This window comes from Battus philenor, unplaced genomic scaffold (assembly GCF_028537555.1).
Source record: "Battus philenor isolate CCGP_79_NKW_IND1 unplaced genomic scaffold, ilBatPhil1.0.hap1 SCAF_14, whole genome shotgun sequence".
Classification (NCBI taxonomy): Eukaryota; Metazoa; Arthropoda; class Insecta; order Lepidoptera; family Papilionidae; genus Battus; species Battus philenor.
Window position 1 is genome coordinate 15,086,303 of NW_027181676.1, and position 22,674 is coordinate 15,108,976.

The 22,674-nt window shown below is 45.9% G+C and overlaps 1 protein-coding gene across 4 annotated transcripts in view; it reads left to right on the plus strand.

Annotated features, from left to right (window-relative positions):
- Positions 1-22,674, plus strand: part of LOC137918382 (popeye domain-containing protein 3-like) — a 41,559-nt gene that overhangs the window by 3,072 nt on the left and 15,813 nt on the right. For all 4 annotated transcript variants that reach the window (XR_011106690.1, XR_011106691.1, XM_068761169.1 and 1 more), the window contains exon 2: positions 21,084-21,241. Coding sequence is in view for 2 of the 4 variants with exons in the window: in XM_068761169.1 (XP_068617270.1) it covers positions 21,084-21,241 (158 nt within the window). In the remaining 2 variants the exon portion in view is untranslated. The remainder of the gene's footprint in view (positions 1-21,083; positions 21,242-22,674) is intronic.

Genomic DNA, 22,674 nt, shown 5'->3' on the forward strand with positions numbered 1-22,674 from the left:
ACCTGTGCCCCAAATTCAACTTATTGAAATCTCTAACAGGCGGCGCCCCACGTCGCCCCGACGTCGCTCGGCTCAAGTTTCAGAGACACGATTGTTTACTGATTTCGTTCTTAAACAATATGCACGCTCGGAATATTAAATCTGCTTCCATAATGGTGTCCAAGACTAATTAATCTCTCTATCCCATTTTATGAAATGATTGCAAACACTTTTTATCTGCTTTTTTGTTGCATTAACTAGACTTAAATATGCATGTCTTTCTCCCGAATATTCAAAGTGGCACCAATTAGACGTACCTATTCCTCTAGTATTGAAATGGAACACTCTGTATAAGTAAGAAAAGGACCAATATTTACCGCCAGCCCGCTGATAAATGCGTATGCGGCAAACAATGCGAATCACACAACCGCCACCGCCAAATTACTCAACACGTGTTTCACCCATCCACGGGGCATCTTCAGGAGTTATGTTACATCGATTAGTGCCAAACACAGAGTCAGAGTTGTCAGAGTTGATTTATCAGCGGGCTGGCGGGCGGTGCATTTTATTGCACTACTACCACTGCATGTGCGGAAGTGGCTAAATATTGGTCCTTTTCTTACTTAGAATGGACTTCCGCGAGGTAACGCCTGATTCCATTAAATACTCTGTATGAGTGTTATATTTATTAGGTTTTCAACTTTCCTACGGCAGCTACGTGAGGTTTGTTCGTCTTCAATAGTTTTTCGGTTGCGAGTACGTCGCCTGCAACTCCGCGCGTGCGTCGCCTTGCTGCTGCAGTACAGCACCCGCTACGGTTCTTGCACTGATTCCTTGGCGCTGGACGTTTCAGTTTTATTTAGGGACCTGGCCGCACCTGATGATGCGGCTCTTACTGTCCCAGGCAACACCGTGCGCTCGTTACATTTACACGTAGAGAGTAGGCGTCATGATCTCAGTTATTGGAATACAAAATTCATGCAATTTCGCTGCACCCTGTCGGTCGGAATGCTTCTATTCAAATTAAATATTCAGAGGTTTCCGATTTATGACATCCTATGTAAGGCTTATTGCTTATTTGACGCATTGGTGTTGATTTCTCGTAAAGATACATCTGTTTATAGTTGGAATCTTGAATAAAGTCACGCTGACTCACTGCTGCGCGGGCTCTTACCAAAATAGTGATCTAGCAAATTCGACGGGAACATTTAGCGATCGATCTCACCCTTTGTGTTGTCTGTAATAATGATCTGTGAGATACATAAATTATATTTTAAATATGTTTCACGGCGCCAAGTAAAATCAATATGGCCGCCGCGAAAGCTGGTATTACTGCAATGCTTAGCGGCTCCCAGATATTGAATCAAATCGAATGTTTTGTACGAGCGCACCGGCCCGCCGGCGGCACCTGTTCTAGAAACTTTTTTTGTTTTCAATCCGAAGTATGAACAAACGTGTGGCTTTGAAATTATCACCCGGGAATATTTTGTGTGCGCTACCGAAGTCTAGTAAACAATATAATTACTACTCCATTGCGAAGTTAATCCTACGGGTGCCTGAGGCAGTGGGTGTGTTAAAGTTGACGATCAGTTTGTCTACAGTAAGTCGTTGGGCACGTGCGGCCGCCGTGTCAAGCTTGGTCCCGATGTATTGGTGCACGCTGTGTTCGTTCTCCCAATTACAAGACCACAGCGGTACCCTGGCGTACTTTGGTGTCATTTCAATACGGCTCGACTCTTTCTTGCGGTAACAAACTAAACAGAATAAGACGTATCAATATGAATGTCTCGGAAGTCGAAAGGCCGCCGAATGGGACTACGGAGATAGAGAAACAACCATCGCCGCTGCACATTCGCAATGTTGGGCTTGATGACGATGGCGTGGACCATTGCATTTGCGCCAAAGCCTCGCGGTAACGAGCGAGGTGATATAGCTCTACTCCGAGCCTAGACACGACTATGGGTAGTGTGTGAAGGCTTTGCCTTTGTTTTCATTTGCCGGTGGTAGTTCAGCTTAATAAGCTTTCGTTATGCATCTAGCGAAAGGGAGAAGAGGAGAGAAGACGATTTATCTGCCGTTTTAAACCCAATAAAAAAGCAATATCATTAATTGACTTGACATAGTTAAGCGTATCGCTCACGCAGCAGACGCGATGCGATGCGCAGCCGGCGGGTGAGCGCGTCCGCTCCGAGGTCTGAATGAGCAATTTCAATTCAATTAGCGTAATTAGAAATTTAGCGCGCATTCGCTGTGGCTGGGACTGTACACGTTGGGCACAGTGCACGTGAGGTGGTCGCGTCGCGCGCTGCCCCGCGCTGTCTGTCGACCAACGGACAAAAGACACAAAATGCTTTCTCCAAAGACCCGAGCGATGAGCTGCGTCTACTTCAGTATTCACAGAGTGATGACATGAAAATAATGAACGGCACCGAAGTGCTGCAGGCTCCTAGTCGATCTACAAACACTAGACGGTCAATGTTTTGAATGAATACTTAATCTGGAACACTCTAGTGGATGATTTTACCCCTTATTCAAATAAGCACTAGATTAAAATAGGTGGACTTAGTTCTGTACGAAAATGGTCCTGCTATTTTGTCGTGGTCGGCGGTCTACTTCTGTTTTGCTGTAATATTTTTGTACAATCAAATTATGAAACGTACTGAAACTGTAACCGATGTTACAGATACGTATATTTCACTTTTTCCTCGTCGCATCTGTGTCTAGTCGCCGCTGGAAGTTCACGTAGCAGTCGACGTGTGCAGTGATGTTAACTAAAATGATATATCCGTTCATCAGAACTGGCCAAATCTTTGTACCGATTAAATTGAACGAACTGTTCGAGCTTCATCACAGATCGCTGTGCACGCAATTGCAAAAGTTCCGCAATTGAAGTCTTTGTAGAGTGCGCACGCGACCGGAAGACGAGACGCGCTCCAAATGCGTTTCCCGAGCCGCGGAGCATTGTGGGCGGCGCGGGGGGCGGGGCGGGGGGCGGCGCGGGGGGCGGGCGGTCACTTCCGACCTGGCTGCGCTGCAGCCGCCACTGCAGCGTTGTTGATACACGCTTGAATTATACAGAATATTTTTGTTTATTATGAAAAATACACAGGGCACAAAGTCATACGTTAAATATCATGTAACTTTTATTCCCTCAATAAGGCGTTACAGAGAAATTTCCTCCTGTACACCGAGAGATTTTCCGCGCGGAATAAAAAGCGAAAAAAAAGTATCTGGTTTACTTTTCAGCATGACGCAAAATACTGCGGCGAATCGTTTCGTTAGGTCGGCCGATGGAATTTACGTCGTTTTGTTCGCACTACACGCTCACCTTTTTTCAAATCTGAAGCACCGTATCCCATAGGGGCAAGGTTACCTGGGTAACCCACCGTGAAAGGGTGAAAAATTTTAACTAAATCCATTTTATATATATTTAATAAGCGCCAATGTTTATTACCGCAATGTTTACACTTTGTTTTGTTTTTATTATCGCGAAATAAAAAAGATTTATACAGGATTTAGTGGCCCCGCCGAGCGCGGTGCAGCGCCCGCCGCGCCGATGATTTTCACTGTAACCAAAACAACGACCTTGTAATAAAGGACACATGTAATTGGAGATGTAATCAAATTTAAAAAATATATATATTGTTTTAATCGAAATACAAAATGTAAGAGTAGTAAACTTTTGTGCTGCTTGTCCACAAAATGCAACGAAACTAAGCAAAGAAAATGAGCGAAGAGGTTTTATTGACTCTGATAGCTCGTGCCGGAGATCCGCCTGCGTTCGCTACGCGCGCGTCGCTCGCGGACCAGTATACGGGCAAAAGCCAATAGAGAGTATTCATCCGATATTGATTTTCGCCGCCGTCACCTGCGCTGACCACCGAAGTGAATAATTAACGCCCCAAAATTGCTGGAGGCCGCGGCCAGCGCTCCGTTGGCGCGGCCCCAACCCGCGAGCCCGCCGCGCGATGCGTACTTGCCGCCGCTCGTCAGCACGGGCGGCGGTCGAGGTCTGTGTGGTTGAACAACAAGCCCGCGTCGAGGCTCCGTCTGTCAGGACGATATCTCATAACCATCACAATCAGTCGTCTGCTGTACTTGACTATTATTATCCACTGAAATTTTTCGGTCCTGGAAGATGCCGCCGCCTGATTCATACGTGGCTTTCTTTCCCAGAAATATCTCATTCACATACCGTCGCCGACACGATCCATCGTGGCGCAGGTTGACTGCTACACTGACAGCTTGAACACTTTGTGAGCTACTAAGCCGGTTTCGTCTCTTGGAGACGGGCTAGAAATTAAACTGCGTCTTTAAAGTTTACCGGCGCTGGGGCTCAATGGTTTCAGCGCAGTTGCTGTCGAAGGAACCGTCACCGGCATAGAGCTACATTGTATTGTCGCAGTCCTCGAGCGGCGATGACTTTTTCGATGGCAACGAAACGCTCCGCGCTCGACCCGCGACCGCTAATTAAGCATTGTGAGTGACCCGCGCTCGGTTGATTTCCTGCTCCCCCCGAGCTGGCACAACCCCGCGCCGGCCCTAATGACGCCGAGTGTACAAATGTGCAGTTGTGATATTGTCCGCGAGCGTCGCTATTGTTTAGGCTGGAGGAGATAATTATTTTCCCCGAAGTGTCATCAGCGGCGCGAGGTGAATGGGGTGCCGCGCACAAAAGCACTAATGGGGTATATCGTCTGTCGCGCGGTACGGGCGCGGGTCCGGCGCGACACTCGCGGGGCGCCCCGGCGACCTCGCGCGCACCCCACCCGCGCGCCCCCCACACCCTCCGCGCACCCTCGCGCTCCGGGTCACTGGGGCGAGGCGTGAACGCCCCGGCCGTGACGTCACGCCGCCTCGTTCACGCTCACGTGCAGACTGAATATTCACACGCGTCTCAGATTCCATCTTCGACGTCTCCTTTTCCTTGTGACGCAGCGAGAGCTCGTCGACGCGGGACGGAGCGTGTGTATCACGAGAGCCAGCGGACGCACGATGTATACACAAAGTGATGTATATCGTCAATTCGACCATTTCCGTTGCAACAGGTGCACCGCTGATCCATCAGTAACCTTTGGGCGACGTCTATGTCCGTCAGTGTCTGTTTTACGCCGAAATGATGAGTTGCGTGACTAGTTTTAATTCGAATGAAGGAGCCAACGTCCGGCAGTGCGTGCGTTCAATTGTCAGAGTTGAGTGCAGTGGAAGTGGAGCCGCGCAAACACTCGCGCTTTACATTTGCACAGCGCGCCGCGCGCACTGGCCGACGGGCCGGGCACTTATCCGGTGCACTAGTACTTGATATAGTAGCTATGATTGTGGCAAATGGTTGTAGTATAATATTTAATATATACAAAAAAGTGTAATGATCTGTAATTTTATGATTTCCTAAAGCTTTAAGAAATATGTCTCTAAATAGACCAGTACTTTCAAAAGCAATCAGCTTTTAACATTCTCAAATCCAACATGAAGTCCTATTCTTTTTTTAACTAAAATTTGGTTGTCTGCTTTGTAGTGTGACGATAAAGTCAAGTAAGAGGAAAATACGACACGTCTCCGATCCACGTCTCTCTTTCATTTAGTCTGCGCCCCATGCTTGCAGCAGCTCTAACATTAGTTAAGTGTTTTCTAGCGTCCTTTTGAAATCAAAAAGGAAAAGAGAAATTTTAACTCACTGTACTGAGTCTGGCGATAAATATTGTTGTGATCAAAATAAATAAAACATTGTTTTGAATTTGGAATTAGCAATTCATGTAGTTAAACAAAATGTAACGCTGCTCTAATATAGACGTGGCATTGCGTTCGACGCGACAATCCGCGCGATGTGAACACGACCTGCGTTCCAGTAAAATGATACGCACTAGTTTTGGTCTCTTTCGAGAAATAATGCACACGGCTAGGTGTGGAATAAGGAATATTTTTAAACCTCGCCAAGGAAATCTAAGATATCGTCTTGGTTTCATATGCATGGGACGCGCACACAATAGGCAGGCAACGGTTTTTTTTTTTTTTTTTTTATTCTATCTGGTGTGTGACAGGGACTTTTATTAACATTTATTTAATTTTTCCGCATACATTTTTTTTTATTTTCTTTCTCTTCTTTTATACTTCATATTATCTTTCGTTTATGTCTTTCTTTCCACAAATCCACTGTCTTTCCCTCTCGCTCTGTAGGCGGGCAACTGTTGTGCGTGAGCGGTGCGACGTACCGACTGTTTTTATTCTGTTTTAAGGACGGTTATCACGCGGTAAAAAGTTATTCCTTTGAGTAGTTTCGGACAGTCTTGTATTTACATCTCAGATGTTGTGTTTGCATAGTAAAATGCGTTTGTTGCGATATAAATACGTTAGAGCACTGTAAGCGGGTGCTCCTGTACTGGGTATTGCATCACGCTCGCGCGCCGCCGCGTCCTGACGAGCTGTTTAAAAATCTTACTTTCACTTTCTCGCTTTAGACTCGCAGCCTTGTGCCGGCGGCCGCGCGCTCCGCCTTCGGTTATCAATTCGTTAGCGCTTGTATTGTCACTTGTATTTCGTGAGGTGTGGCCGCACACAAACCTCAAATTTTCTTTAACAAAAAAAAAACTACCGAAGGAAAAGGAGAGTTGCGCCAATGAAACAGCGAACTTTACTAGTCAGATAGGACGCCCGTAATGCGCGGCCGTACGAGCCTCGACCCGCTGCCGTTACTAGCCATGTGAGAAAAGGACCAATATTCAGCCACTTCCTCACATGCAACGGCAGTCGTGCAATGAAATGCACCGCCCGCCAGCCCGCTGATAAATGCGTATGCGGCAAACAATGCGAATCACACAACCGCCACCGCCAAATCACTCAACACGTGTTTCACCCCTCCACGGGGCATCTTCAGGAGTTATGTTACTACTCAGCTTGTCCACACTCTTTGATTAATAGTTAAGTTTATTTTGAAATTTGATGTGAGTCGCACGCGTACTTTTTGAACGTTTACTTCAATTGGTTTGGTAGATACGCGGTTATCTAATATATTATAATATAATTGTTTACGGGGCAAACAAACTGAATGCTATTAAAAGGCGCACGCCCGCCTTGACCGCTTGCTCGGGCTCGTTAGCTACAACTTGTTATGATTAACAAGATTAAAGGGAAGAGGAGGCGCTCTGAAAAAAATCGCACAATCACGGCCTTCATTCAGCCTCGACTGCGCCCGGCTGCGGTCGGTATTATCTAGCATATGCTTCTTGCTTAGCAGACAAGTACCCCAGTTACGGTATCCTGCTGATTGCCAGCCAGCCACCACTTTCGATGGGACCTCACCGTTCGCAGGACCTGTGGAGACGATCACTCATTACGCAAAGCGCCGAACGCACAGGCATACACCAAGCCAGGTGAATAAACAAGAGTGACATCTGGATTAAACCGCATAGCTGATACGAATCCGACACCAGCCGCTGGTGTCCACCGCACACGCAGCAGGCGGGGCGGGCTACCGGGCCCCGTGGTGCTCCAGTCCAAACAACCAGACCCGCAGTTCAAGTTGCGAATCGTCCGACAGCGAGATATGTTATATAATATGGCCGGCGACGCAACGCGCTTGCACTCGGCGAAAAAATCCTTCACACAGATTGCAACCGCGGCCGCGAGCCAAAGTTCAACTGGTGAACATTTTGTTAAGCTGATAGCTGCACTACGACCTTAATCTATTTTTAGCTTCATTACAGAATTTTCACTTTATTCGCCAGATTTCCGTTAAAAAGTTTTATTCACTAGAGCCGCTTGGGAGATATCGTTGTGTCGTCGCCGTATTTCATCGGGTAAATGTAACCGTTGTACTTTCATTTTATTTTGTAACCTGAAGCACATCACCAATGTAAACACAAACATAAAAAACTGTTGCAGTCCAAACTAGTGCATATGCCGACAATAGATCGCACAGCAGTTTTGTTTGACATTTAATCCGAATTTTTACAAAAACTCAATTGTATTACATGTTATTGTCATGTTATTTATTATCAGCGTGTACGATGCATTAGTTGACAGCAAATGAGTCACATATTCACTCCCTTTAAAGCTTTTACACTTTTAACTAATCATCAGCCTGTATTTCCGTCTGTACGCTCTCTCGCATGTCGGGAGTAACTGACAAGCTTAAAGCGAATGTATGCGCTGTTTGCTGAGGTGCGGCGGTTGTTAGGTAAGGCGATCAAGTTAGTGCTTAAATTAAATACCTAATGTAGTCAGGCATCCCAGGCACGCGGCCAATATTAGCATTTACGTAGATGGAGTCTCTGTTTGAAGAACCGCAGAGCAACAATAATTACAACGCGGTGTATGCTGGCACACGGGCGCGCCGCGCCGCGTTAAATAATTCCGAGAGAAAATTTAAAGTGAAGCCGAGATTTATCAGCAGAGTTACGTTTTCATACAGGCCTCTAGGTGGTGAATGTGAAATGTACATAAGAATATTCATGTATAAAGTTCCCATATAACTTTATTGCAAATAGCTTGGGCGAGGACAATGACACACTACCCTCGCATTTAAAAGCTCGTCGTGTCCACTCGACTGACCCCAGTCCTTCCAGTTCAGCCATTGTTTCAAAAAGTTATTACCCTCCCTGTATATTCTAGTTCAATATGCGGTCATGAAATGATAACCGCGGTTCTGTTTCGTGTTCTGTCTAGCTGCTGTTGAATCCGGAATGGATATATAGCGAAATAATCACAGTTGTCAAAATGCTTTCGCTTATCTGTCAATACATCGGTCTACGCATGCGCAGAATGTAAGGACGCGCGGCGTATGATTTGTAGGCGGTTGTCAAAACCGCGTCTCGCGCCGAAAAATATTATGAAATATAATAATGGCGAACGGGCGTCAAGTTACGTATGTGTTGTTGTTTGTGAATTTGTATTAAATCTTTAGTGCTGTGATGGAATATGGAATTAAAGCCTGTCTAATATTAATTTTGAATCAATTAAACATTGTACAAATGTTGTGTACATTGTACAAAAGAACATGTACAAATGATTTTTCATTCGCATGACAAATAATTTATTATGGCGTTGGTGTATCTGAAGTTGTAGGCGGATGAATTTTAAAATCTTTTCATCTAAGAGTTGTTAATTTTTATGTTGTCTCTAACATTACCTAACCTGTCCACCTCCACCACAACTGGTGACCCCGACGTGATCTGAACACGCAACCTTCTGATCTTGTCGGCATAAGTCTGTTTCAATTATTATACAGATATGTATATATTGCGCCACGACTTGCCTGTCGACATTATATCAAACGCAGTGCACGCTCAATGTACTCGATTCTTAACAGAATAACACTCATGATAACGCCTACTTTTATTAGCGCTGCCCCTCAACTACTTTTTATCAGGTCTCTTCAGGGTCACAGTGAACAGGCGCCTACTGAGTCCGCGTGCTTAGACTGAGACCAAATCGTCGCTCTCCATCGGACGAGTTGTTGCTCACAACGGACAAGAGAGCGTTCAAAAGGGACTGAAAAGTTATTTCATTATACGATAAAGCTGTCATTTGATTTTTTTTATGTCAATACTTTACCTTTTGCCTGATGACGTTTAGGTATAGCTTCACTGTGTTTGAGATAGATAGCGATAAAAGCGCCTGGCTCGAACCATTTTAAAGTAACTTTAATAGAGAGTTTCCACAATAAACCCAGCTACGGCGTACTTGGGAGCTCTTCGGGACCTGGAGCACGGCTCGGTGTGAGCCCTAGTTCGTGACCGAGGAACGCTCTGAGCCTCCGTCGTTTGAATTAATCGCTAACAATTCGTCCCGGTTTGTAGTAGTTTGTAATATACACGCAGGAGAAAAGAACTTCGTCACGTCACTTATCGAGTGTACCGAAGGACAGCCGGGATTAAAGAAACGTAATAGGATAGCTACCTGCCGGCGCAACCGCGCTACCTGCGCTACCTGCGCTACCTGCGCGGGGCGAGCGGGGCGTCGGTAATTTTAGACGCGCCCGCCGCGCACCGGAAGCGAGCCGCGTGCCGCCACCGCACGTTGCCTTGTTTGTGTTTTTTCTCTCGTTTTAAATTGACAGAACATACAGTGTAAAAATACACGACGCCGCCGAGTTTGTCTCTTTAGATCCAAACGGCACAACTTCAGGAGTTTCACTAGCCGGAGCAATTCAAATGGCCGTGTTTAATTTTTTTATATGCACCCTTGTTTGTGGGACGGGGACTTCATTATACAGTTTAATAGATTTTTCGTTTTTAACGTTTATTTTATTTTTCTCTTTCATTCTGCACATATTCTTTTAAGCGTCGTTTTTCTTCCTTCATAATATATCTCATGCTTGTCATCTTTTACATTTCTTTCAAACATGGCCTTGTGTGCCTCACATACTTACGCTCCTTAGGTATCAGAGTTTGATTTCCAAACTTTGATCACAGTACATTTATTTATTATTTACGCTACTTGGTAATCGACTAGTGTAATTTTATTTATTTTTATTATCTAGATACAACATTTATTTATTTTGTTATGTCTGCTATTTTGTTACATCGTCGAGATCTTACCCGACTCCTTGTAATCGTGTGTTTCAATTTCTTCATCTGTCAGCTGCGGCTCATTAGATAGCTCGGCAGTAATTACGGGTCGCGATATGGTTGTGTTCGGTTAGAATGTGTAATGCTCGGGAAAGGTTTGTAATTTTCGTTGAAGCTATTTTAACAGCAAAGGCCAACAGCGTAGTGTCCCGGTAAAAGCAAGTGGCACTGCTAACATTCGGCTCTCTCGGGCGCCAACTAAAACCGACACCAAATGTCCACCGAGTGACCAGAGTTCGCGAGTGGACGAAATAGCACGAGAGTGTGTAACGACAAATGCTAACGCTCTCGGAGGAGCTCTCGGTCTCAGATTAAGCTATTCAACTCAAGTGCTCTGAAATTAAATATCTACTAAAGACAAGATCATTAAATCAGAAAGACCGAAGGTTATTGGTACAAGGTTAGCGGTACGACACTGTACACACCCGGCGGCACGATGTGCGCGGTTAAACAACAGTGCGACGGCAAAAAGTCCGCGCGCAATGCTCGCGGCCCGTTAGCTGCATCGATCAATGGGATCCCATTCTCGCACACTGGTGCACGGCTCGGAGCGCTGCGGTGGGAAGCTGCAGCCAGCTCCCACGTTAAAATCCCTGTCATTCTATGGTTCATTGTGACTTTGTGCTAGTGAACTGGCTGGCGATGTTTTTGTTTTGCCTCGGTAGCGTTCATAGTTTCTTCGAAATGGAAGTGCTGAGCTCGTTTAGCTCCCGTTGTTAGAGACCGACATTAGCGGCGCCTTCAGTAACTTCGACCTTGAAGGTTTCCGACATATAAGGTCTCGTGGGCAGATATACCATGAAGTCACCAAGCGTTCAGACGTTTCAAAGGAGAGGTGAACTTCAAGTTTAACTTGAAGTAGCTGGTAACTGTTGAAAAGTACTATTACTTAAATACATAGCGTTACAGCTTTAGAGCTGGGGCAAAAAGTAGCGGAAGAAATTTCCCGCAAGGCTGCCGCGGTCCAAGAAAACCGCCGCCCAGCTCACATTGATATTGCTTTCGCTCTAGATTATGACGGGACCGTCGTCTAAAATGTCGATTATGTGTCTCTATCTCAGGGCCGTCCAGGGTTTGAATATCCCAGGATGAATCGTGTTGTTCCAGCCGGCACTGCAGTTACAATTTATGGATTTGCTTGTGAGGCGATCGAGTTAACAGAGCCCTGATGTCGGTCTGATATAATATTTGAACCAAAAAGGCTGTTGTTTGACGTGTAATTAAAAAATATCATTTTTATTGCACTCGTTGCGTGCTGTGACAGCCAACGCCCGATGACCGTGGTAACCGTAAACATGTAGTCCGCCTGGATCCTTTGCAGCATTTGTAGCGCAGTGATCCAATGCGAACTGCATCACCCTCGCTCGGCACGAGCAACAGGGTGATGCATAAACCGAGCAGAGAAATAACCCATAGGGATACGCGAAAGACCGCCATCTATCTGTTGTGTGACTGAGCAATTAGCTATTTTGAATTGCAATCGATAATTAATTAGCCTAAACCCACGAGTGCGATATCACTGCGACCTTCAGGCTATCGCGCTGTACTTTTAATTAATTTTAGCAATCAGCTCCTACATTTTAATCCTTCAGAGTATTTACAAGTATTTGCTCGACTACCAGCTGCCACAGCAAAAGGCTTTACCTGCAAGAGTGTTAATAAAAACAATGGAATGTTTTTTTCTAAAAGATCCGACAAAAGACTCAAAGCTGCGGCTTTGAAATTTAATAAACAACGTAATAATGCCCGCTCCTCGCACGCGCCCGCGGTCGAGCTGCCGGCGGAGACCTCAGAAGTCAGCGTCATACAGCCTATCTGCAAGTTGGACTTTGAAAGTGGATGAATTCGCTTCGCGATCGGATCCGGCAGGTGCGAATCTTGATACAAAAACGTTTACATATTTGCCCGAGCTTGTTGCACAGCGCGCAAGCGGCCGCGATCACCCCCCCTGTACAGCGGGGCATTGAGCAATGAAGTTGCTTATGAGCCTGTCTGCGTAGCAGCGGGCACGAGCGGTCTCCGTGCGCATCCTGGGATACGTTCGTTGCCCGCGCGCGCACCGCGTTCAGTTTTGATGAATACAAGGTCTCTGGACGTGACTCCTCCGCATTTGTCCAACGTACAATTAATCAACACAAAGGCACGCACCAGAACTGTACCGCGCGCCCGTCCCAACGTTGAGCCGAAAGCTTTAGATCTTACTGACTTATTTAACCATGTTTTATTATCAAGGGTTGTTTACGTAGCCTTGTTCTGTTCATTGTTATTTTACCTGTAAATACAACTTGTTTTGTCGCAACTTGGAAGTTAAATAAAAAAAAAACAGCTTACGAGCTTTTTTAAGCGTGTAGGCGTTTTTTAGGCGGCGCGTGCTCCGGGGCGGCGCGCGGCTCTGCAGGCGCATTGTTTTGGCTTTCAAAGCGATGAATGCCTTTCTGTTTTGTGAGCTATTGGCATTTTCAGTATTTCGATGTGCGATGAGCTTTTGTACCGGATTTTCTATACGGTGTGTGTGCAGGCGGCGAATTAAACGGCAGACGGATGTACTTTTACTGTTATTTAGTTATTGTGTATTCAGAGTGGCTTATGGAGCAGCCAATGTTTGTGCTGACGGCAAGTGTCAGCCCAAGTCGCAGACGCTTGAGTACCTTTAATGCTTTCTCTGGCCGCGTCCCGATGTTTCATTAGTTTATAAATATTTTTTGAACCATAGAAGTGACATGTACAGGCCTAGAGAAGAATGTCGAAGAAGCACAATTTAATACAAACTCAAATCTACTGTGACTCCTCTACGAGGACATGCTTTAATATAAAACAAATCCACGAAAGTTCCAAGCGCGTCTAAGATGAACCTGCGATAAACTGACTAAATATTATTTGTGATTATTTCCCCAAACTTTCGTGATATTGTTTGATTTTATTATTTATTTTATTAATCAATAATTAAGAAATAAAAAAGAAATACTTTACGTAGTTTGCATAATGTTTCATTAATAAAAATGATAAATTATTTTCGATACAAAATTCACTCGACTTGTGTGGCAGCGGACGATGCAAAAGCTAGTCCTTATTCGTCAATAACATTACAGCTTACTGAGAACTGAGCCGTGTAAGTGTTACAGTGTACGGTTGCTTCCGAAAGATCCACTAACTGTCCGTAGACCAGAGTACGTGTTCCTTTTTGTTTGTATTACGGTATGACGCTTGTGCGAAATAATTATTGTCTCCGCGTCGGAGCTCGAAGTGCGTGTCGCGACGCGCAGACAATTAATTGAAAGTTCGTTGCGTTGGTTTTGGCGAGGAGGTGCAGTTTTTACGCAACCAGCCACCGCACGACGCACTTGGCGCCGCCGGCCTACGCACGTCGCGCTGCGGCCGTGTCAATCACACGGACCAAATCGAGACCTCGAGTTATAAATCGACGTACTACTACTAGAGTATAGAGATTTTCACGCGTCCGTAACACTGAAACGCGTCATGCAAAACCAGACGATCTGCCACGACCGTCGCTGGACATAGCCCTCACCAATAAATTTCCATTTAGTTGTAATGGAAGTGGTCAGTGATCATCATTCTGGCGATCGGTCTATCTTGTGCGCTAATTATTATATATAAAAAGGTTATATCCGTTTGCTTTCAATCAAACGAGGGGAAGATTCACGCGAGTCAACTTCCGACGACGCGACGCAATCTCACCGACCGGGATAAAAATAACCTAGAAAGGAGGTTGCTTATTAGTTTCCGGCTGAAAGTTCCGTCTGCGGTGACCATCTTTACATTCTACGAATCCAGGACGACCCTAACGTGCACAATCCTAAATTCTTGAGTTGTATCTACAATGTTAGAAATGGACTTTGCCTCTGTCGCTTGTGTGACGATGGCAATGTTCTCGAACGAGTGTGACGTCGATAAGTAAGTACTGTAATTAATAGAAGCCATTGTGAGTAGATCTGAAGGCTTGGTGCACGCCAGTGCGCGTCGGTGTTCACAGCGGTACGCGTTCTCGGGAAAAGCCATTCGCACCCAACCTGTACGTAGCAAGTTTGGGAAGCGTTTTTTATTGCGTGCTATTTGACAGACGAGATGAGTTATTAAACTAATCCAAAGCGAACGCAGGTCGCTCATAGCGCACGACCCGCGTCCGGCCGCGCTGATGCTGCTGAAATGTTATCATGTGTATATCTGAAGCGCAGCTGCTGTTGCCCCATCAATGAGAACCTCGAGTGCGCCAGCGCATTGGCGCCGGTGCGCTGGGTTCGTATCAGCCGTTTATTTAATGTGGTTATGGTCACTTGTGTGTGCCAAGAGAAATATGACAAAGAGCCCAGAATTATGAAGGAAATTTGCCTGCAGGTTAACGATTTACGGCGCACTTGTCCAGCCTCATGACTATGAACACATAGTGTATGTTTACACTATTTATTACACGTACACCCACATACTTCAAAAGCAAACCCAAACAACATCCCAAAACAAACATAAATACACACCAGAAATGCTGCGAGGAAACCATTTTTTACTGTCCTAGAGGAAGGTACAACAATTTGGGGAAACTAACGATTGTGGTTACCCTTACACCAGGCGACATTCGCCAGCTGGCTGCAGCGATAATCAGGCGTAAATCACAAGGAAGCGTGACCGCGACGGCCTTACGTCGCGTCTTACGGAGTTATATGATTTCCTCTTAATTGGGAATAATTTGCTTATCTTCCGTATTAAATCTTGAAGATAGCAGATATTTAATGGAATCAGTCGATACCTCGCGGAAGTCAATCCTAAGTAAGAAAGGGACCAATATTTATTTATAATATAAGGACCAATATTTGAAACACGTGTTGAGTAATTTGGCGGTGGCGGTTGTGTGATTCGCATTGTTTGCCGCATATGCATTTATCAGCGGGCTGGCGGGCGGTGCATTTTATTGCACGACTACCACTGCATGTGCGGAAGTGGCTAAATATTGGTCCTTTTCTTACTTAGAAGATAGCAGCTCCCTTACTAAGGATTACTTGGTTAGAAGATAGTAATAAAGAAGAAACACCCTCCTCGAAGGAAGTGCTGCGCGGGAGTTGTACGCGGTATAAGCTTACAGACCTCCAAGACCCGATTCCGAAGTGATTGACGCAGGTGACGTGTTATCACTCGTATGGATAGGAGCCGAAACCTGCTGCAACGCGGAGAGCAAAGGCTTTTATGGTTTCAGCAGCGCCTAATTAATAATACAAGTGAATTAAACACGTGATTAAAGTTGTACTATGTAAATATATTCTATTTTGCTGCTTCTAATAATAAAAATATATTTATATCCGAACAATCATTGTGGTTTGGTCTAGTTAGTCGGTGGTGGGATCTCTGCTACAAGTAAAATTTTGTCAGTGCAAGCTGGCACATTCGCTGGCTTTTATATCTGATTCCTCTTAGAGGATGGTGGATGATTCATTCATTATGACCGGATGTAAAGGCTCCACAGTAAACACGTTTTACTGCGTCGGCGGCCGCTTAACCTCGCCCTTGTCGCAGAAGTGGGTCAACAGATTCGATATATTTCTCGCAGCCTCGAACAGCGCGCTAGCGTGCTGAAGTAACAGCCGTAGAGTGCACTTGCACCGGGGGAGCTCTCGCGCTGGCTGCTCCTCTCGACTTGCGAACAGAAGCTAAAAGCCCGCCTTTCCATCTTTATATTTAGCTTTTACTCGAAAAAAAAGTTTTGCAACAATATAGCGTTGCGAGGGATATCTAATGTAGCAACACCATACACGGCCGCGTGCATTTCAATTATAGACAGATGTGACAACAAACTTATTACCTTGGTCCTCCTCTGAAGTAATTGAAGAGTTCGGCGGTCTCTCAGTCAGAAAACAGTAGTGACAGTAGCGTGCACCGCCGGCCCGAGCCGTGGCTCCGGCGGGAGTCCTCGACATTCGCTACCTTAAAAGAGGTCTTAGGTCTTAAATTTAGTAGTCCTCCCTTGCAGTAGACGTTGTACTGATACAATTATAGAATAGTAAGTTTAGTACATACACGCATGTGCCCCGTGTCCTGCTGACTCGACTCTACACCTCTTGTCTCCACCGCGCGCCGCTAATCGTGCACTTTCGGTAGCGCCCTAACCTTCTTGTTACAGCGCGGCGACCAACCTAGTAGTAGTAAGAGGTGAAGGCGTGCCCATACAGTACCAAGTTGCCGTGTGCCAGGCGCAGAGCTCGCCGTCGCGCAGCTCCCGTGAGCAGCGTGACTGTGCAACTTCAGTAGCCGAAGCACGTGCCGCGCACATGCACTGTCCAACGTCCAACACCGGCAGCACTCCGCCTGCCGCGAGCGACCGTAACGTGTCAGTCAGCCGGCCCTCGCCCCGCCTCGCGCACCCCCGCCCCGCGCACCCCTGCCTCGCGCCCCGTCCCGGCTATTACTTTGTTTTTTATCCTTTCCTGCGCCCCGTGCAGATGCGTAGACTGTTTCCCAACCCGTCGGACAGAAGGGATTTGTTATGATTTCGTCGAACATCACAGTCGGAGCAAATGTTAGATTCACTATGTAACCGTATATTTCCGTGCCGGTTGCTTTTAGGATAAATATTAATTTTCTACTCCAAACAGAATCGGGTTCCTCGGGGCGGCCACACCGCACTTCGGTTATTTATTCGATTTTCATTAACAGCGATGATTTACATCGTGTACGGAATTGTAAAGTGACTACATGTGTTACTGCTATGATTGTTTTAATTCCCTGTAATATTAGCTACTGCGGCGGATCTTATATGAGTGACCGCGATCGGGCGGACTGCTGTTTTAAATAGCACACAGTTATGCAAAGTACACGAGATGAGTCACCGCCGAGTGGTTTATTGAAGTCCACAAAAAGCAAAGCACGCGAGCGCCGGTGCGTTTCGGATGAATCATAAACAAGAGTGGCGGGGCGGCGGGGCGGCGGGCCGTTCACCCGAGTTGAGCTGATGCGCCTGCGCGTAGCAATACGATACCGCTTCCAATTTTCAAAATACAAGATCGTGGTTATTTTGTTAGCCGTGCGCTGTTAGCTGAGCAGTCGTGGTCGCCGAGCGCGTCGCGCGTACGAACACTGGAACGGTTCAGTAAAGGCCCGCGCGACACCTCGACTCCTCACACCTCCATTAACTTTGTCCCGGACAGGACTCTCCGTGGCGTAGTATTTCTATTACATAACTTGGACAAAGAATTTCGAAGCTCAAGAATAAACGATTGCCGAGAGCCATTCTTGATCTTGAACCCTTCGAAGGTAGAGACATCTGTGCCCCCGCCGCGACACCCGCCACGACCTTGTAAGCACCACCAGCACCGCATCCACGCCATCGAAGAGTCCTCGTTTTTTGTGTTGTAAAGCAGCGCCGTTAACCAAGGCGAGTGTTCGTTGACTCAGCAACGATCTATCTACAACGCTAGGTGGGTTAAATTGTAGTAGTAGTGGCGTTCGGAGCCGAGGCTGCCGTCTGTTGCATGCGCTAAGAATCCGCGGAATCTGGAGATGCCACTCGGACGGCAGTGTCAGTTAGGTCAAAAAATCTATTTTCCTTAAAACCTCGTACAGTGTCGCGATTGGCATTCTTCCTTTAGAATTTATTCATTAAATAGAACATAACAGAGCATTGCAATCGGACTGCACCGCGCACAGTACACAAGGACCACATCGATGTCCACCATCGACTACGCACAGAACAGCTCTGCCACTGAGAAGCAGTAACGCCAAGCGATACTCTTTTGTCTGCATTTTGTGCCCATAACCCAGCAGACTAGGAAGCTATAAAATCACGTAGCTTTAATCTATGTCATGTTCGTGGCTTTTTCTTATGGCCCCTGTTTTTAAGGACTTCTCGTTTTTTGGGACAGGGTCTTTTATTTCAATACGTTTTTCAGTACAGTTCAATTTTGTTTTGCTTTTTGCATTCTATCTTGCTCCTTCCTTCACATTTTTTCCATTCTTTTTGCTTTTATTTAAATACCTTCTAAGCATCGCCAGCCATCCTTCGCCACGTATTTTCTTCTTTAAATGCTCTTTTGCAATTGTCATTCGATTCTTGAAAATCATTAATTTTCTGTAATATTTATTTCTTTGTATCACAGTTATTTTTATATACGTGTTTATTTCTTTGTCCGACCTTACCTTGTATTAATTTTTATTAGCTCCTTTATTATAATTGTTGCACATTCCAAGAAAGTGTTGCGGTATTACGGTAGCGTTCGATAAACTTATAACTAGAGGTACGGAATTTTCGCAAAAAAAAATCACCAATTTCGCATTTATATTTTTCAAAATTTGCAAATTTCGCATAAATTTCGCATTTATACCTTAATATTATAAAATTTAAGTAAATTAAATATTTAGCAACAAAAATTTCTGTTTAATAATTTTATTTCCAAATTTAAAAGTAAAATTTTACAAAATTTTAAAGTACAAGTCGCGACATCAACAGTTTTAATTTTTTAAAAGATAACTCTTTAAAAAAGGAAGATTCGACTTTTTAAACGTCGTTTTTGGTCTAAACGTCAAGATTTCATATGTAGAAGAAGCGTTGAGTGTGACGCTGTTTATTGAACTTTTAACACTGTATAATGCCGCTTCAGCAAAAAAAAAAAAACGTTGCATTTAACGGCCAACAATATGTCCTGTACATTGAGGTTTTTATTAATTTTAAAAACCCGAAGAATTAACCTATGACAGTGTGCATATGTATCAATTAGATCAATTTAAGGAAGACTTTGGAAAAAAAGAGTATACCATACATTTCGCATTTATTCGCATTAAAAAGTAATTTTCGCATTTATTCGCATCTATTTCGTAAATACGAAATTTCCGTGCCCCTACTTATAACTTGTTTTGTTCCGCGAGCGCCCGCGACGTGGGGCTGGAGCCCCGCTCGAATGCCTGCGAGTGGCCAGAGCTTTTGCGTCTTTGTTCCGGTGGGGCTTCGCATTGGGGATCGCGCATGGTGCTTGTCAATGGTTGGCGTTTAAACTTTTTTGATGGCTTCTTAATATCGAAGTGATAAATAAAATGTATGTAATGTAACCTCGTAATCCAATTGTATTTGTCTATTGACATTTATATCTTCACCGGGTTTGGGGTGAAACATCGCTAAACGCGTTTATCTAAACCAGACACACGAGCTTCGGGCCGGGCCGCATTTGAAGGTCGCCAAGTTGTGAGGTCGTTAAGGCATAAGACCCGGGGCGCGGATGGGAAGCCAGGGTCGCCGAGATGGGACCTCGACTCGAGTCGTCACACATCTTGCGGTTTGTTTCTTAATTACTGGGCGTGGCGATATTGACAGCGGTTATTGCTCATACTTGCTGCGCGCCCCCTGCAATGTTCCCGAGCAGTCGTTTTATAGCTCATTCGTGCTCACATCTCCAAGTCAATCATCTTTCTGATCCACCTGCGTACACCGATTAACTTCACATGAGCGCATCATTACATCTAGACAAATGATCCGACTGCGTTCGACAGCGCGCCGGGACATTTGGAAATTAGACAAATCTAAACGAGAACTTTTTTATTGGCCTTTGCCAGGTAATAGTTTCCTTTATAAACTGTCGTCTCAAGGCGATCACATAATATTCACTAACTCTTAAATTTCGCTGTGAAATGATGTCATTGTACTCTAGCGTTTTATTGGATATGTAAACAGTAGTTTTTTTATAAAAACTCGTCCTAGTTTCTTCGTCTAAAGTTTAGTGGTGATTTGGTTTTTTGAAAGGCTTTACATGTTTCTGGACGCGCCTCGACAACTTGTGCACGCGAGCGAACAGCGCAATAAGCAAGATGAGGCTTCGTGCGGCCGTGACGCACGTGCCGCGCGGCTCCGTGCGCCCGCGCGCGCCCACTTCTTTATTTAGTCTCGCGCGTCAACAGTTGGGCGGACGGTGGCGGCGGTATCCTTTGTCTCAATAACTCCATTTTTCAACCACAACTCGCAAAACGGTTAATCATTTCACAGCGATTACTTGCAATAGCTGCATAACTTCCGTTTACTTTTACACTCATTATATAACGCGTGTCAATTGTAGACACAAGCATCGTTCACGCAGTCGTTGAGAATCTGTTGCCAAAGCAATTTAACAGTGTAGTTAATTAAGATGAATGGAAACATCGGTAAATAAAGATGTACCTGCTTGTGGGTGATGTCATTACTAGGATATTAGTCTCAAGGTGACGAAGTAAATTGAATAAGGAGAGAGAAGTGATGAACGGCGCGGGTACTTGTCGTGCGGATCATTTCAACGAAACACTGTATAACGCCGCACCGTGGAGACAAACTCTATCACTTGTTGCTGGTGGGCGACGGAGTTAACGGCCCTATGAAACGAGTAAATTGTTCACGAGCCTGAATATAGGGGACTTACGTCCAGCAGTGGACGTTCCGCGGGTGAAATGATGATGATGATGATTGTTAGTAAGAAGTAGAAAGTATTGAACCTATACGTCGGCGGAGGCGACAGTATCGGTCCAATAGTTTGTTACGCTCGTCGGGGCGAGCGCGGGGGACTGAGCCGGTGGCTGCCGCAGGTGTACGCGGCGCTGTTCCAGCCGCTGCGCGTGTCGCGGCGCCAGTTCCGGCGCGTGCTGCAGTGCATGCGCAGCGTGCGGCACCTCAAGAGCCACGACCTCTACGCGCACGAGAAGGTCACCAAGGTGGACAGCCTCTCGCTCGTGCTCTCCGGCAAGTGAGTACTGCTTTCTTGTGCTTAGCAACTAAACATGTAATCAGTCAAACGCAATAAAACTTGAACGCTTCTTGCTTTTACGATCAATTTTAAGAAACTACCGCAGGAACTAAGAGAACATAATCGAAATTTTGAAATAAATGTGAACAGTGTTCATGTTAGAGCAAAACGATAAAGCTCTGGCGGTCGAAGGAAAGTGTCCCGGCCGGCGGTGGCTCGCGCCCGGCGAGACATCGCTCCGCCCGACGGCAGGGACGTCACAGAAAGCTTTCGGACGGGCGGTGCGAGGCTGCTGGCGCTGTTTACTTGCAAGCGGGGCGATAAGCGACGCGCGGCGGCGGCCTGGGGGCCGAGCTCGACGAGCCGACACGTACCCTCGCGTACCCTCGTATCGGCAGCCACTTTGCCTTAATTAGCTGTTTCGAAGAGACGGCGGCGCGAATTGATAACGATGTCTCGTACCGGCGCGGCCCCTGCGCTCGCGCACGTGCACTGCGCCGGAGGCTGACTCATCGCGCGAACGCAGTTGACACACACGCCGCCCAGTAGATGGCAGCATCCGTTCATGTCTATGTATCATGAAAAATTTCTCGAGAAAAAATCTCATTTTTTCTCGCCGTAATATCACAATTTGGAGCACCCGCATCAATTTCCGTACATTTTCATTTCAATTTCATCATCATATGAACGGTGTAGCACACTCACACACACATCTCTGAATATCGATTTTAAATTCGTTTATGTTGCTTTTTATAAAAGTTTCGCGTGTCGCGTGAACATGAACTTGCAAGTATTTACCCAGTGCAATTGTATAGGGCAGAGGCGGCTCCCTGTCATATTGGTTGATTGGACAGTTATTTATAATTGTTGTTATTGTTATTATTCGTAACGTACGTAACAAAGATGAAGCAAAAGCTCGGGGCTGCCCTTAGAGTGAAGAGGTCCGCGGTAAACTGTACCAGCACTCTGACCGTTCGGTAGAGAGGGAACATTGTGCAGTGTAACGTGTAGCCTTTGAAGAAGTCGTTTAGTTAATAAATAGGAGACAGTTCACTTGTTAGTTTAACTTGAACGGCAGCACTACTCTTGTGTCCCCCAATCCAAATAAATTGACGCGTCTCGAAAGCTCATATTGTGAGCTTCTGCTCAAACCGAACCCGCCGCGCGGTGCAACCCCCCCCCCCCCCGGGTACACACAGCCTGTCGTAGGTGAATCGCTGCGGACGACGATTTGAATATTAAATTTGACCTAGTCGGTGCCGCTACCCGCGCAGGGGTCCGTGTCGGGGTGACCGGTTAGCCTCCCGGCTGCCGGCTGTGCGTGTGCGCGCGCGCACCGAGCTGGGTCGCGCCGAGCACGCGGTCGCGCCTGCCGCGCGACTTCATTTTTGTGAATGAGACTCATTGCGGCGACTGTTTAACATTTGTCTGGT